The 16,183-nt window shown below is 47.3% G+C and overlaps 1 protein-coding gene across 1 annotated transcript in view; it reads right to left on the bottom strand.

The window, feature by feature from the left end:
* Positions 1 to 16,183, bottom strand: part of ADAMTS14 (ADAM metallopeptidase with thrombospondin type 1 motif 14) — a 372,712-nt gene that overhangs the window by 76,020 nt on the left and 280,509 nt on the right. Inside the window, exon 13 of the mRNA XM_030204905.1 lies at positions 7,821 to 7,964. Coding sequence (XP_030060765.1) covers positions 7,821 to 7,964 — 144 coding nt within the window. The remainder of the gene's footprint in view (positions 1 to 7,820; positions 7,965 to 16,183) is intronic.

Below are 16,183 nucleotides of genomic sequence, written 5' to 3'. Positions count from 1 at the left end.
TACAGCACCGGATAGGGCAGGAGCAACTGGGGATCGCTCCTGCCTGATCACCACTGGACCACCAGGGAATCCATTTAATAGGTCCTGTCAGGAGGTGGGGGACTCTTTGGGGTGGTGGAGGGCTTGGGAAATCAATCGAGGGGGTGGGGATGTGCTCCAGGAGGGTGGGGGAATTTAATCAGGGGGGAGATGTGCTCAGGGAGGGGGGAAAGCTCTGAAAGCTCTCAGTCTCCAGCCTGGAAACTATACGGCCTAATGCTCCCAGGCAGTAAAATAACCCTCATGATTCCCTACACTCTCACCACTTTTATGATCAATCACTGACCACGGCCTTGTTCGGCCAGTTCCAGCCCAAGCTAAATGGGAATCCACTCATAAGTCAGCTTTTTTCTACCTAGCCCTTCCCTGTGGAAGGTACGTGGAAGTCCTTACCACAATCACAATTGGGTAGTATATATTTATTGAAGGAGACCTTTCCATGATGCAACCTTGAGTGAAAATATCTCCGGTTGAGTTTGAATTACTCTTTGGTTCCTATGAAATGGACTATTGAAAGTTGCTTTGCGATAGTTAAGTAGAATTAATCCTATGAAAATAAATATTGAAATTCAGTTTACTGATATTGATGATATTGAAACTTATTGAAGAATATTGATAAGTATTGATAAGTATTGGAGAATGTTGTTAGACATTTTTTTTTTAATTTTCATAGTTTGACCTGATGAAAACTGATAGTGTTCACCTTTTTTGAGGAGTCAGAACTGTTTGACAAATACCTCTGAAAGTCCACCTCTGAAGGTCCATATTGAAAATTTGGTTTATCTGGATAGCTAGGTATAAAGTTGCTGACCTTCATAAAATATATATAAAATAGGCACATTTTGTTTCTTCGACACATTCGCTTTCTTATGAAATCAGCCATGTGATGGGGAGGCACTTCTCTTACCTGCTCTTCCTGTTACCAGTGATACTTCCCATTTATTCAAAACCCTCTGAACCACCCAGTGCACTGTAGAGATCTATGGAACACCACTGCAGGCCAAACAACTGATATGAGTTGACTGCATGGGCAGGAGAGACACCATGGAGAGCAAGAGTGGATTAGAGAAGCCCTGGACCCACTGTGCTGCCATCTCTACTCTCCTGCTGTCAGTTAAGATTTGGTTACCCTGGGGTAGGAGTGTAAATACAAAACTGGCTCCTGGACAGCAGAGGAACTCACTATGCCACTGGTGCTAAGGCTCACAGGAAGAGTTTTCTGGCATCCAGGACATGGACTGCATTAGGGAATAGGAGTATTTCACTGGAGGATTCAGAGGTGGATTAGTGGTGATAAGGGTGAAAGATAAGCTATTCCCATATTCCTTGATTTCATTGAAGAGTTATCTAAAATGTCTAAAATAGTAGATTTATTAGCTGAAAGAACAAAGGACTTTTAGAACGGTGGCACTGCTACAGATCTGCTGCCTAACAGAGATTGCTATAGGTTCTCATCTGTGCTGAGTTTCTTGAGAAGTATCTCAAGTGTTCTATTGAAAAAAAGAGTCTGCATCAATTTATATCAAGGGTTCTTGCCTTAGTCTTGAGACACATCAAGATAGGTTTTTAAGATATGTACAATAAATATGCACAAGATATATTTGCATGCAATGGTGCAGTATATGCAGACTTACCTCATATATATTCATTGTAGGTATCCTGAAAACCTGACTGGCTTGCAGTATCCTGAGGACCAGCTGAGAACCCCTGAGCTATATTGATACCAATACATGGAAGACACAGGGTACTCCCTCTCCAAGCAGTGCCTTTGCTAGGAAGTGGCTAGTGAAGAAAATCTCTGTGTGTGCATATTTCCAATGATTACTATTGTGAATCATACAGACAATTGCTGTCTGTATGGACTGCACCAGACTTACATGTAGCTTTCACTCAAATATCTGCATCGAAGTACTCTAGTACAGTGTTTAATGCCAGAACTTCATCCAGAGTGATTGTGTGGCTTTTGCGATTTCACTGGGAGATGGTCAGTAGATTTCCGCAAGCTTAGAGAATCTTGAAAGACTATTTCCCCCTACTGCCAGAAAAGACCCAGACACATGGCTTGTCAGATGATCCCTAAGTTCCAAGATGATGGAGTATAGATTGGATTTGTACACTGTATTTTCAGAAATGTTGAGGCCCTTTTTCTAAAGGGTTGACACATGGCAATAGGCTTGCCAAAGGCCAATCCAGGAACTACTGCCGGGCTACCGCAGGAGCCCGGCGGTAGTTCCCACCCCCAGCAAATGCCATTTCTGGCACTATTTTGTAGAGCTAGAGCTTACTTGGCAGTAATTGGGCAGTGCCGCGCGCTGCCTGGTTATCGCTGGGTTAGCACAGTGGTTCACTTACCGCACATCCATTTCTTTTTTTTTTTAAACCCAGCCTTTTACCCACTGCGGTAAAAGGGGGCCTCAGCATGTGTCAAAAACACGCACTGACAATAGTGCAGGCCCCCCTTTTACTGCAGCTTAGTAAAAGGGCTCCTATCTGCATAAGCATGGAACAATAGTGTGCATATACACTTATAGGGCCCAATATTCGAAAAAAGCTCAGTTCCTAAGTATATGCTCCTAAGCTAGGCTCCTAAATTTGTGCCCTATTTTCAGCTAAACTTAGCATAAGTCTTCAGCAGAAAATTCATCTTAAAGTAGGATCTTAAAAGAGAGGCTCTTATCTAATTAAGTCTCGCTGAACGGGCCCCAGATACTGCTGCTGAATATCCCCTCTAACTGCTAAAGTTGAAACCAGCTATTATCGTTTATTCATTTTACTATACCGTCTCAAATTGTAGTTACAAAACAAAAACGGTTTACATATTAATATAAAAGTAGTAATAAAAACATAAAAGAACTCCATCAAATTGATAGGAAAGCAAACTAAAACAGCCATTCTTAAAAGATAAAACACCAATTTTGCTAAACAGCCATTCATAACAAATACATGGCTAACATAAATTTTTACTGCATAATCAATTCTACCTAGTGTTGCCGTTTTATCACAGATTATTTTCGACCGTCTCCTGGAATAAATACGTTTTCAAAAATTTTCGAAATTGAATGTAGGACTCTTCCAATCTAAGATGTTTTGGGAGACAATTCCAGAGAGAGGGGGCCAAGAAAAAAAAAATGCTGAATTTCTATTAGACTCCTATCTAGCCTTCTGTGGTGATGGGATAATCAATCTGTTATCTGTAAGTGAACGAAGAGTTCGCCTGGGCGAATATGGCAGGATAAGATTTGATAGATACGATGGAATTAGTGAATATAGTGCTTTGTGAATCAATGTAAAGATTTTAAATTTTATTCTGGATTCAACTGGAAGCCAGTGAAGTTGATATAAAAGTGGCATCATTCTGTCGTATTTTGAGGCCCTGCAGATGACACGAGCTGCAGTGTTCTGTATCATCTGTAAATGTTTTATATTTATCTTTGTAAGTCCTGCATAAACACTATTACAATAGTCCAGGCGTGTTGTGATATATGCATGTGTTAGTGTACATAATGAAGCTTTGTCAATTGAGTTTCTAATTGAGCGTAGTTTTCGGAGATGTGTGGCTTATCCGGGGCAGAGCTGGGGCACAGTCAGCACTTGGCTTGAATATTCAGATAAGCTAACCAGGCATAAATAGCAGTCCTATTTTTGTCTAGTTTAACTTATCCAGTTAAGGGCTGAAAACTGGCACTTATCTGGTTAAGTGCCGGCTGGTCACACATACTCAGATATTTAATACTAACTACCACTAGCTACTGCCCCCTACATATATAGTCTTGCCATTCATTTGCCTAGATTTATGAGCCTAGTGCTGAAAATTAGTGCTAAGCTCCTAACTTGTCCTAAACACGCCTGTTGCCTCCCACTTTTTATGCTCCTAATTTAGGAGTTTAGGGCTAGATTCTATATATGGTGACTGAAAATTCCACATGGAAAAAAATATATGCCTAGGCGTATTCTGTAAAGTACTCCTAAATTTTATAGAATAGGCTTAAATATCCATGCAGTAGGCGCAGAATGGGTGTATTCTATAACAACGTGCATAGATTTTAGAAATGCCAATGTCCCACCCATGGCCACGCCCCTTTTCAACTACATGACTTACAATTTATGCATACCACATTACAGAATACGCTTAGCGAGTTGTGTGCGTAAATCTTAATGCCAATTAGTGCTAATTGCTTTTTAACATCCAATTAACAGTGCTGATTAGCTAACCAATTACTTTACGTGCATTGTTATAGAATGAGCTTCGATGTCCACACAGAAATTAAGGTGCCATATATAGAATCTCGGGGTTAGTGACATTTTAAGTATAATTTTAGGCACTGTGCCCTAGTACATTTTCAGATGCCAATTTAGGAACTTACCCCTTCATTGTATAACTTGGTGCCTAAATTAAGTGCCAACTGCACATGTTGGTTATAGAATAATAGCACTCATACATGTCAGAGGTGCCAATAAGCGGCCGTTACACATGTTGTAGCGCTATAAAAATGCTAAATAGTAGTAGTAGTAGTAGTAAATGCTAGGCACTATTCTATAACATATAAACCAGTCACTTAGCGCACAACTGTGAGGGAGTATATACAGGAGTGAAGCATGAGCAGGCCACATGCATGTTGCAAAGCGACACAAATAAGAACATAAGAATAGCCATATTGGGTCAGACCAGTGTTGCATCTAGCCCAGTATCCTGTTTCCAAAAGTGGCCAATCCAGGTCACAAGTACATGACAGAATCCCAAATAGTAGCAACATTCCCTGCTACTGATCCCAGGGCAAGTAGTGGCTTCCCCATGTCTATCTCAACAGCAGACTATAGACTTTTCCTCCAGGAACTTGTCCAAACCTTTTTTAAACGCAGATACGCTAACCACTGATACCACATCCTCCGACAATGAGTTCCAGAGCTTAACTATTCTTTGAGTGAAAAAATATTTCCTCCTATTTGTTTTAAAAGTATTTCCATGTAACTTCATTGAGCGCCCCCTGGTCATTGAACTTTTTGAAAGAGTGAAAAAATCGATTCACTTCTACCCGTCCTACACCACTCAGAATGTTGTATACCTCCCCTCAGCTGTCTCTTTTCCAAGCTGAAGAGCCCTAACCTCTTTAGCCTTTCTTCACATCGAGAAGAGTTACATCCCATTTGTCATTTTGGTCGCTCTTCTTTGAACCTTTTTTAATTCCAATATATCTTTTTTGAGATATGGTGATCGAAACTGAACAAAATACTCAAGGTGAGGTCGTACCATGGAGTGATTCAGAGGCATTATAGCAGGGGCGTAGCCACGGGTGGGCCTGGATGGGCCTAGGCCCACCCAGTTTGGGTTCAGGCCCACCCAGCAGCGGAGCGGAGGGAGCAGGCAGCGCTGATCCTGCATCTGCCTCCTTCTCTCTGACGGCAGCGCTTCCCAGAAGCTGCCTACCACCGCCACGATCTACCTCCTCCCTCTGTCACTCTCAACAGCAGCAGTAGCGTCGCGATTCAAACACGCTGCCTCCTGCTTCTAACCCGGAAGCGTCTCCTCTGCTGAGGAGATGCTTCCGGGTTAGAAGCAGGAGGTAGCGTGTTTGAATCGCTATCGCTGCTGTTGAGAGTGAGACAGAGGGAGGAGGTAGATCGTGGCGGTGGTAGGCAGCGTCTGGGAAGCGCTGCCGTCAGAAAGAGGGCGGGCAGGTGGAATGGGAGGAAAGGATGCATGGGGGTGAAGGAGAATCGCTGGACACATGGATGGGAGGGGAGAGAGGAGAGTCATGGGATGGATGGATGGAGGTGGGGGTCAGGGGAGAGAGGAGAATTGCTGGGGATGGATGGATGGAGGTGGGAGGCAGGGGAGAGAGGAGAATTGCTGGGGATGGATGGATGGAGGTGGGGGCAGGGGAGAGAGGAGAATTGCTAGGGATGGATGGAGGTGGGGGGCAGGGGAGAGAGGATAATTTCTGGGGATGGATGGATGGAGGTGGGGGCAGGGGAGAGAGGAGAATTGCTGGGAATGGATGGATGGAGGGAGGGGACAGGGGCAAGAACAGAATTGCTGGGGATGGATGGATGGATAGGGGCAGGGGAGAGAAGAGAATTGCTGGGTATGGATGGATGGAGGGGAGAGGAGAGTTGCTGGACATGGGTGGATGGAGGGGAGGGAAGAGGAGAGAGGAAGGTTGCTGGACATGGGTGGATGGAGGGGAGGGCAGGGGGCAGAGGAAGGTTGCTGGACATGGATGAATGGAGGGAAGGGCAGGAGAGAGGAGGCTGCTGGATATGGATGGAGGAGAGGGAAGGGAGAGAGAAGAAATGCTGAACATGGATGGAGGGGAGGGAAGAGTGAGGAAGGAGATGAGATGAGGGAAAAGGAAGAGAGGAGAAAATTGCACATGGATGAAGAAAATAGGCAGAAGCTGGATGCACTGGACAGTCAAGTCTGCGGAGGACCCAGAGCAAGAAAAGAAGAAGAAAGGCAGAAAGTAAAGAAATAAATGGAAAGGAAGCCCTGGAAACGGAGTAAAGAGGACAGATAGCAGCAGAATCAGATACTGGGCCAGTATGATCAGAAAAACAAAGTCACCAGACAGCAAAGGTAGAAAAAAATCATTTTATTTTCATTATAATGATTGGAACATGTCCACTTTGAGAGTCAGGTGCTCAACATTAAAAGTTTATATTTATTTACTTATTTATGGCATTTTATCCCACATTAAACATGAATTAGATTGGAACCTGGGATCAGTTAATGTTTTTTTTCCTGGAGAGAGTAATGCATTGCCTCCTCCACCCCCCAGGTTCTCTCCCCAGCTATAGCCAGCTCTGCAATTTTGAGGGGAGGTGCACAGGTGGACGCGGGGGGGGGGGGGGGGGGGGGGGGGGCGCAGAGGAGGACCGGGGAGAGAGCCTGTTGTTAAACATTTACCAGCACACCACTGTCTAGTGCCCACCCATCCAACCTGTTGGCCCAACCAAAAATTGACTTCTGGCTACGCCACTGCATTATAGTATTCTCGATCTTATTTACCATCCCTTTCCTAATAATTCCTAGCTTCCTCTTTGCTTTTTTATAGAATACTATCAGTTGCATACATTGCATGGTGCTCTTAGGAGTGCCAGCTTAATTCAGCCATTAACTTGTCGCAAGTGCACCTGTATTTTGGTGTGCCAACATGGCTTTGTGCTATTATTCTACAATGGCTTAGGTGTACCATGAAACCATAGGTGTTCTTCAATGCAAGGCCTGGGGGCCAATGGTGGTCCCTGGAGACCTCTGGGGCAGCTCCCATCATCATTATGGTTTCAGTTTTGTTTCTTTTGTTTTTTGCTGATACTCTGTCTCTTCTCCATAGCTCATGACCAAAAGGAAAAAGAGTTGTATGCTTAGAGTACAAGGCATTTCTCACTACTGTACGTGAAAAGAATGCATTTGGAAATGCTCACCTCTGTAAGGATACCCCAGTGCAAAGTTTGAAGGGAGCTGGTTGGGTTGGATGGTGTTGACATGCATTGATCAGCTGTGTCATGGCCCTGTATGAAAAGATACTTGGTGGCTCTGCTTCAGCTCATGTTGATCCAGAGCGGCCCTGACATAAAAGTTACTGAAGACCACTGCATTATACAATTGGTACTAAGCGTGCCCTATTGTGGCACCTACATCTTGGTGCCAAGTTATAAAATTGCTCCCTTAACTCTCAAAGAAGAATAAATCCTTTGAATATGGGGCCCATAGGTTTTTATTGTCTGCATGCAAACAATACACACACTCTTAAATGAGAATAAAATGTTTGGAGAATACTTACTGTATATATCGGTTGAGCTCCTGTTTGCTGCAGCGGGACCAATGATAGCGATGGAATGCAGCCTGCACTAGAGGTGCCATAATGCTGCCCATGCTGGTCTCATCAGCACAGCGGTTCCCTTGGCCATCGTGTTCCATACCTAGCCTGTTAAAAAAAATAAGTCCGAATTTTAAACTAAAGTGATTCCCTGACAGTCAAAAACATTTACACATATGTTACAGGTTATCAGCTGATTGGCTGAAGAGAGTACCATTATATTCTCTACACTCCACATCTGGTTGTACTTATATTAATAGCTTCACCCAATCCTCCATCCTCCAAAGCCAGCACTGCACCAAGACCATTATTCTACTCAGAAGAAGCCAAGTGAAACAGACATGCAGCCTCCCCATTTGGGCCATTATTTATTTATTTATTAACTACTATTCTTATGGAGATGGTTTGAAACATTCACTCATCTGTGCCCTAGTAAAGAATGGATTTTCAAGGGCTTCAAAAATGCTACAAGGTTCTTCCTGTCTCAGAACTATATGATAACAGGAAGAGAGTACAGTCTTCCTGCCAGCAGAAGGAGTGGGAATGAAAGAGCTGCATAACCCAGTCTTTGTCATACAAAGACCTCCTTTCTACCTTTCTCCCAGTTCATATGGTCTTTCATGTATCCTCTTTCCTCTCATTCTTCCATCTCTGCAGCTTCATACCACTTCCTCTTCCCCCTGTGGCAATGCCACTTCCTCCCCTCTTCTTAGCCTCTCAACTTCCTCTGGAGCAATGGAAGCCCAACCCTTCATAATAGTGGCATCTGCTTTGGCTCTGCTGGTACAAGGTGCTCGGACTTGCTAGTTTTTCAAAGTTGTATACCGTATTCTACCTACATTATTCACCAGCAAGTGGTAAGCAGCTTTGAAAAGCAGTAGTCATGAATTACTGCAATTGAACTATCAGAGTGAGGCCAGTGCAAGGGTATTAAACTCCCTAGCAGGCTTATTTTCGAAAGAGAAGGGCGCCCATCTTTCGACACAAATCGGGAGATGGGCATCCTTCTCTCAGGGTCGCCCAAATCGGCATAATCGAAAGCCGATTTTGGGCGTCCTCAACTGCTTTCCGTCGTGGGGACGACCAAAGTTCACGGGGGCGTGTCGACACCATAGCAAAGTCAGGACTGGGACGTGATTAAGAGATGGGCGTCCTCGGCCAATAATGAAAAAAAGAAGGGCGTCCCTGATGAGCACTTGGCCGACTTGGTCCATTTTTTCTTGCGACCAAGGCTCAAAAAGGTGCCCAAACTGACCAGAAGACCACTGGAGGGAATCGGGGATGACCTCCCCTTACTCCCCCAATGGTCACCAAACTCCTCCCACCCTAAAATAAAACTTACATTTTTTTTTTGCCAGCCTCTAATGTCATACCCAGCTCCATGACAGCAGTATGCAGGTCCCTGGAGCAGTTTTAGTAGGTGCAGTGCACTCCAGCCAGGCGGACCCAGGCCCATCCCCCCCTACCTGTTACACTTGTGGTGGTAAATGTGAGCCCTCCAAAACCCACCTGAAACCCACTGTACCCACATGTAGGTGCCCCCCTTCACCATTAGGGCTATGGTAGTGGTGTACAGTTGTGGGGAGTGGGTTTGGGGGGGCTCAGCACCCAAGGTAAGGGAGCTATGCACCTGGGAGCAATTTGTAAAGTCCACTGCAGTGCCCCCTAGGGTGCCCAGTTGGTGTCCTAGCATGTCAAGGGGACCAGTGCACTACGAATTCTGGCTCCTCCCACGACCAAAGGGCTTGGATTTGGTCATTTATGAGATGGGCACCACCTATTTTGTAGACGGTATGCGCTTATGTGCTGATCCTGCACTAATCAGTTAGTGCACGGTAATGTAGATGTGGTAACTGATTAATGCAGAAACACCTACTCTCTGCCCCAGACATGCCCCTTCTGCGCTATTTTCTAGCACGTGGTTTGCTCATGCAAATCCAAAAATTACCACAGGACGCCTGAGTGCGTCCCATGGTAAGCCATTTTAAGCTGCGTTAAGCGCATGGCAGTACTTACCGCAGCTTAGTAAAAGGGCCCCTGAGTGAGTTGAGTGAGGAAGAAAAGAGGTTATTGGGAGGAAGTGAGGGAGAGAGGTTGGGAGAGAGAGAAATGGGAGAAGGGAAAAAGAAGTTGAAGCTGGGAAAGAAAATCAGGCAGGTGATATTTTTCCCCCCACTTAGTAAGCTTTGGGTATAGCTGTCAAGCACTGCTCATGGACACAGCAAAACATTGCTACAAAACGCACATCCCTATCACATTCAGCATATTTGATTTGCTACAGCACCTTGAACAATTTAGGGACCCTTTTACCAAACCGTGGTAAAAAGTGACCTTAGCACATCCTTACACAGGTCATTTCCGCGTGCTAAGGCCATTTTTACCGCTGAGGTAAAATGGCTGATATTTCTATTTTCTGTATTCATAGCCATGTGCTAATTTTCCCAATAGAGTGTGACCATTAGTGTGTAAGCCCTTACTGCCACCCTTTATGTAGGCGATAAGGGCTCACACACTAAGCATGCGCTAATTTGATAGCACACAGCAATGTAGCTGCGCTAACTGATTGGTGTAGAACACACCCACTCTCCACCCCCAGACATGTCCCCAGCACTAAAAAGTAAACGTTTTAGCACACGGGTAGTGCCGCATATCCAAAACTTACCATGGGACATCTCAGTGTGCCCCATAGTAAGCCATTTTTTACTGAGTTATGCACACATTAGTGCTTACCACAGCTTAGTAAAAGGGATCCGTGAAAGGGCATTTTCAATATGACATCCAAACTGTAGACATTTTGGTAAAAACATCTAATTTTCTCATCCTGAACATAGCAATTTTCGAACAGGATGTTTGTGTGCTTAGTACATATTTCTTTAGGTACTATTTAAAAAAAATCCTAGAGAAAAATGCACAAAAAGAAGCCGTAGGGATGGCTGTGTGGCACCATTCCTTGTAATCTGGCCATACCGACATCCCAGCAGAGCAGAGGGGCAGCTTAGTGGTCAGTACAGAGGACTTCACATAAAGGGACCCAGGTACAAATCCCATCTTAACACCCTTATTTTGTATTGCGAGCCCTCCAGAAACACCTAAAAACCTACAGTACCTAACTGTACACCACTACAAAAGCCTTCAGGTCTGCAGGTGTTTCTTATCTGTAGATACAGTTGGTATTGGAAGGCTCACAATTTCCATCACCAGTTTACTAGTTACAGTAGGATATGGACCTGGATCCCTTTCTCTACAGTCCACTGTACTGACCATTAGCCTACTCTTGGGATCAGCTCTATGCTCTACTAGGAATGGCCATAATATCTGAACTTGTCACAGAACCTGGTATGTTCTGTCACTGTCACATTTTGGGGGGGGGGGGGGTCAGTGACACTAACGGATTAAGGGAGGGTCATGACTTAATCCCTTCAGTGGACAGTGGGTCAATTAGGGCACCCTTTTGTGACTTAGTTGTGACTGAAACAGGTTCCAGAGAAAAAGTCCTGATTTTTGCCCTAGACATTTTTATCTTGTTCCATTATCCTGGGAAAATGTTTAAATTCTGGGCTCACCTAAATCCCGCTGAAAACACGCCCCCTTTTGATTTAAATGAACTGCAGAGAAAACCATTTTGAATCTGAGTTTCAAAAATGGCAACCTGGACATTTTTCCATGAAAAACATCCATCTGGTGCTTTATGCCTTTTTTGAGATGTTTTCCTCTTTTAAAAATTAGCACCATAGAGGCATATTTTCAAAGCACTTTGGGAGGCTAAGTTCCATAGGTTTCTATGGAACTTTGGGAGGCTAAGTGCTTTGAAAATATGCCTCTTACCTGCTTATAATCGAACGAAAAAAACGCCCAAGAGTCGACCTAAATCGGGAGATGGACGTTAATCTCACAAAAACGAGTAAATCCATATAATTGAAAGCAATGTTTCAGTGCGCCCGTGTCGCTCGTACGTGGACGTAAAAACGTCCAAATAAGAGGCGTGTCGGGGGCGTGTTAGGGGCGGTGATACGACGTGGCCGGGTACAACGTATAACGAATAGCGAAAGGGCTCTGGTTGAGCGGGAAGATGGGCGTAATATGATGGACCCGAAATAAAAGCGACCAGAGCAAGGGGGAAAGCTTCTTTAGACCCATTAGCGATTGTGTGTAGTTGGAGAGTGGCGATATTGTTGGTGGAAGAGCTGAAGTGGTGGTTGCAGAGAGAAAGCCGAGCGTGTTGAGTACCTGTGACGGTCGTCTGTGTGCCCTGCCTCTTTTTGTGTCATACCCTTTCACCGTTCCTTACTCCTACTCCTTTGCTCCATCGCCCCCTTCCCCTCCCCCTATCCCTCCCCATTCACTCCTCCCACGTGTATACTCTATTCCCTGACCTCCGTTTGTCTCTGTGTTCCTGTACTGTTTGGCGAGTGAGTGGCCAGAGGGCGTGGTGGCTGGAAGTGACAGATCTGTGTGTGTTGCTGTTTGTTTGACTACTAGTCCTAATACTTGCACTGGTGGTGGGGATATGGATGCACTTAATGCACTTGTGGCATGCATGCTACACGAAGAGGCCACCCACCGCAGGAGGTATTCACGGCCCCGAGTGTTTAGGCCCCGCACCACCTTCCTACACCTCACTGACCAGCAGTGTCTAACAAGGTTTTTGATAGGGCCACCATTCGTCAGCTGTGTGAGCAGCTGACACCCCTCCTTCAGCCCCAGACACGTAGGAATAACCCCATCCCTGCCCACCTCAAAATCACTTCCGCTCTCTCTGTCCTGGCCACTGGCAGTTTTCAATCCGTATTAGCTGCTAACACAGGCCTCACCCAGGCTTCTATTTCACACTGTCTCACCCAGTTCCTGGATGCCTTCATGACTCACACCTCACACTACATCACTTTCCCCACCCCCCCCCCAGGCCCTGCACAACAACATGGCCGCCTTCTATGCTGTTGCTAGATTCCCCTCGGTCATTGGTGTGATAGACTGCACACACGTAGCCCTCAGACCCCCCCCGGGCACACGAAGCCACCTACAGAAATAGGAAGGCATTTCATTCTATGAACATGCAAGTTGTATGTGATGCCCAGGGGGAGATATTAGACGTGTGTGCCAGGTACCCCGGCTCCAGCCACGATGCCTACATCCTACAGCACTCGGGCATCTTCCGCAGGTTCGAGTGAGGGGAGTTCATTGGTGGATGGCTACTAGGTAAGTGCAACATACATGTACCACCCATACTAGACCTCCTCCACTGGGCAACCCTCCGCCCTGGCTTCCTCCACCACAACCCACTATCCAAATCCCCCCGCCCCCCCTGTACCTGCTCCAAGCGATACACACTCATCTATCTCATTCTGCTTTTCTGCAAAGGTGACCGAGGCTACCCGCAGAGGACATGGCTTATGACCCCCCTGATCCACCCACAACCAGGGCCAGAAGAAACCTACAACAGGAAACATCACAGCACCCGGGGGATCATTGAGCGCACCTTTGGTTTATTGAAAAAACCGCTTCCGCTGTCTGGACCGGTCTGGAGGAGAGCTGCTCTACAGTCCAGAAAAGGTGGCCAAGATCTTTGTGGCGTGCTGTATGTTACACAATTTGGCCCAGCGCAGAGGACAGCCTCTCCCAGAGGAGCCACAGCCACCACCAGAAGAGGCCCCAGATGAGCTGGAAGAGGAGCCCCCTCCACCCCCAGCCCACAGAGCAGAGCTCAATGCCTACCAGCTTGGCGTAAGAGCAAGACAAAGACTCATTGAAACAAGTTTTAGGTGAATGTAAGTGAACATTTATTTTGTACATACAGTGCATATGTGTTTGGTCAACCCCACCACCACCACCACCACCACCCCCCTCCCACATCCACCCCCCTCCCACCAACCCTCACCCTACAGCATGTCCCATCATTTTCCCCTTCCCTTCCCCCGTCCCCTCCTACCCCTCCCACGCCCTTCCTTTGCAGCTGCTGCTGCATGGGAAGTCTCTTCTGAGCTGCTGCTCCCAGTGTCCTCCTCCCTATCCCCACGGCAGCCTGCGGCTTCGGCTGCACCGTGGAAATCGGGCCACCTTCTTGCTTCTAGTGGTCTGGGCACAGGACCCAGAATGGGAGCAGATTTCGCGGGTGCTGCAGGAGTGGGTGCGGAGGCTGAGGAGCGCAATGCCCACCTCTTAGCTGGTGGTTGCTGGTGGTCAGTGGAGGAGGATGTTGATGGCAGGGGCTGCTCCAGCAGCACGGGGGCTGGAGTAGGCGCGGTGCCCTGAGGGCACAGGTGTTGGATGCTCTGCTCCAGCCGTCTCAGTTGCTGGAGCACCTCCTGGTGGCCTTCACGGTGCGCCTGGAGGAGTTCCTGGTGTGCTCGCTGCTGTGCCTCCAGTGCTTGGCGCTGCAGCTCCAGTTTCTGCTGGCGGTACTCCTCCAAGCGCACGTTGTGGCGGAGTAGCTCCGTGGCCAGCCGCAGGAGTTGCCTCCTTTGGCCAGATGGCCTCTGGCGGGGAGCTGGGCCCTCCTCCTCCTCAACAAAGTCCTCCGGTGCTGGAGGTGCGGCCTCTGCTGGTGCAGGTGGTGGTGGTGGTGGCAGAGGCTGGACAGCTGGTGCAGGTGGTGGTGGACGCGGAGGATGCACAGCTGGTGCAGGTGGTAGAGGCTGGACAGCTGGTGCAGGTGGTGGTGGACGCGGAGGATGCACAGCTGGTGCAGGTGGTGGAGGTTGGACTGCTGGTGCTGCAGGCTGTGGAGGTTGAGGCTGGACGGATGGTGTAGGGCGTTGGCCTTGCAGGCCACTAGGGCCAGCCTCCTCTGAGTCTTCACCTGTATAGCACAAGAGTGAGGAATAGTGTTGGTGCAAATAACCCACTTTTGTCTTTCAGCATTCATATACATTGGTATGTCCCCCAACCTGATGACCCAGCAAAGAGATGGTGAGGAGGAATGGAATTGACACGGGTACGAAAGAGAGAGGCCCGCAGGCAGCTGGGTAGAGGTGGTGGATGAGCAGCCAAGAGAAGGACACCACTCACAACGTTATGCTCAAGCTGTTAGTTGTATAATTGTTAAATTGAACAACATTGCAGCATGTGTTGTGTTACTACTGACTTGCTAAACTGCATAGAACTGCTTTATGACCCCCATTACAGGCTCCTTCAGTTGAATGCATGTGGCCCACACTCAGTAGAGCACAGAGGTCACAGGAGGAACTAGGCACAGTTTGGTAATGGGAAAATAGGAGGGAGAAGTAGGGAAGGACGGCCCCCAGAGTTCTGCCACAGTAGTAACCTACACACACCCATAGGAGCCAACTGAAAAGTAGTATTGGGGGTGCTAAGCCCAGTGACCAACACTCCTCCCTGCACAGCTACATGATCTTTCCTCAATATTGGGGGTGCTCACACACACACACAGCACCCACCCTGTCTGCTTGCTCCTATAACACACATGACCACTACCACTACTCAAATAGAGCTTACAATTAATTCTATAAATATGGGCACACAGGACAAGTAAGAGGAAACCCAATGACAACGGTAGGGATAGGGAGTAAGAGTAGACAGCTAGTGAGTAGGGGTTACCAGGTCACAACAGCATCATAAAGGTGGCCTGTTAATATACATAAAGACAGCCAGAGATACTTCCCCCCCCCCACCCACCTATCTCCCTCCCTCCTCCTGCCCCCCACTCCTCACCTCCCTCCCCCTGACCCCAACTTCTATAACACAAGTGTACTGCAGCACAACAGATACCCCAACTGCATAATGAAACACCTACCTGAGTCCTCAGCCTGGCCCGAGGTGTCCATGGAGCCAATCCCGTGGATGCCCTCCTGGGGTAGGAGGGAGTACACCATCAGCTCCATGGGTGTAAGGTTGGCAGTGTCATTGCCTGGGGGATTGGCCCCCGCCTTCCTCCGAACATCCCTCCTCAGCTTCCGCCACTTCCTCTTGCAGTCCTCCACGTCTCTCCCAGCATGGAAGACAGCATTCAGGCTGTCCCGTACTGCCTCCCATTCCCGCTGCTTTACTGTTGCTGCCAGCCTCTGCCCTGTGGGAGCAAACAGACTCCGGTGCCGCTGTACAATTTCTTGCACCAGGAGCTCCACCTCTGCCTCGAGAAAATTACCCTTCCGGGTCGGCGGCATGCGTGGTGGCATTGTACCAATGGGGTTTTCGAAAATACGGAGTGGGCGTTTATATAGGCGCCAAGAACGCCCATTGAGACGGGGGAATAGGCGTTTCTGATTTGGGCGCTACTTTTTCAATTATACACATAATTCCTAAGCGTGCCCAGCTCAGATAGCGATTAGGAACACATGGTTTCGATTATGAGTAGATAAGTATGGGCGTCT

Source organism: Microcaecilia unicolor, chromosome 5 (genome assembly GCF_901765095.1).
Source record: "Microcaecilia unicolor chromosome 5, aMicUni1.1, whole genome shotgun sequence".
Taxonomy (NCBI): Eukaryota; Metazoa; Chordata; class Amphibia; order Gymnophiona; family Siphonopidae; genus Microcaecilia; species Microcaecilia unicolor.
The sequence above is the reverse complement of the archived record's forward strand: the minus strand, read 5'-3'. Positions and strand labels throughout refer to the sequence as shown.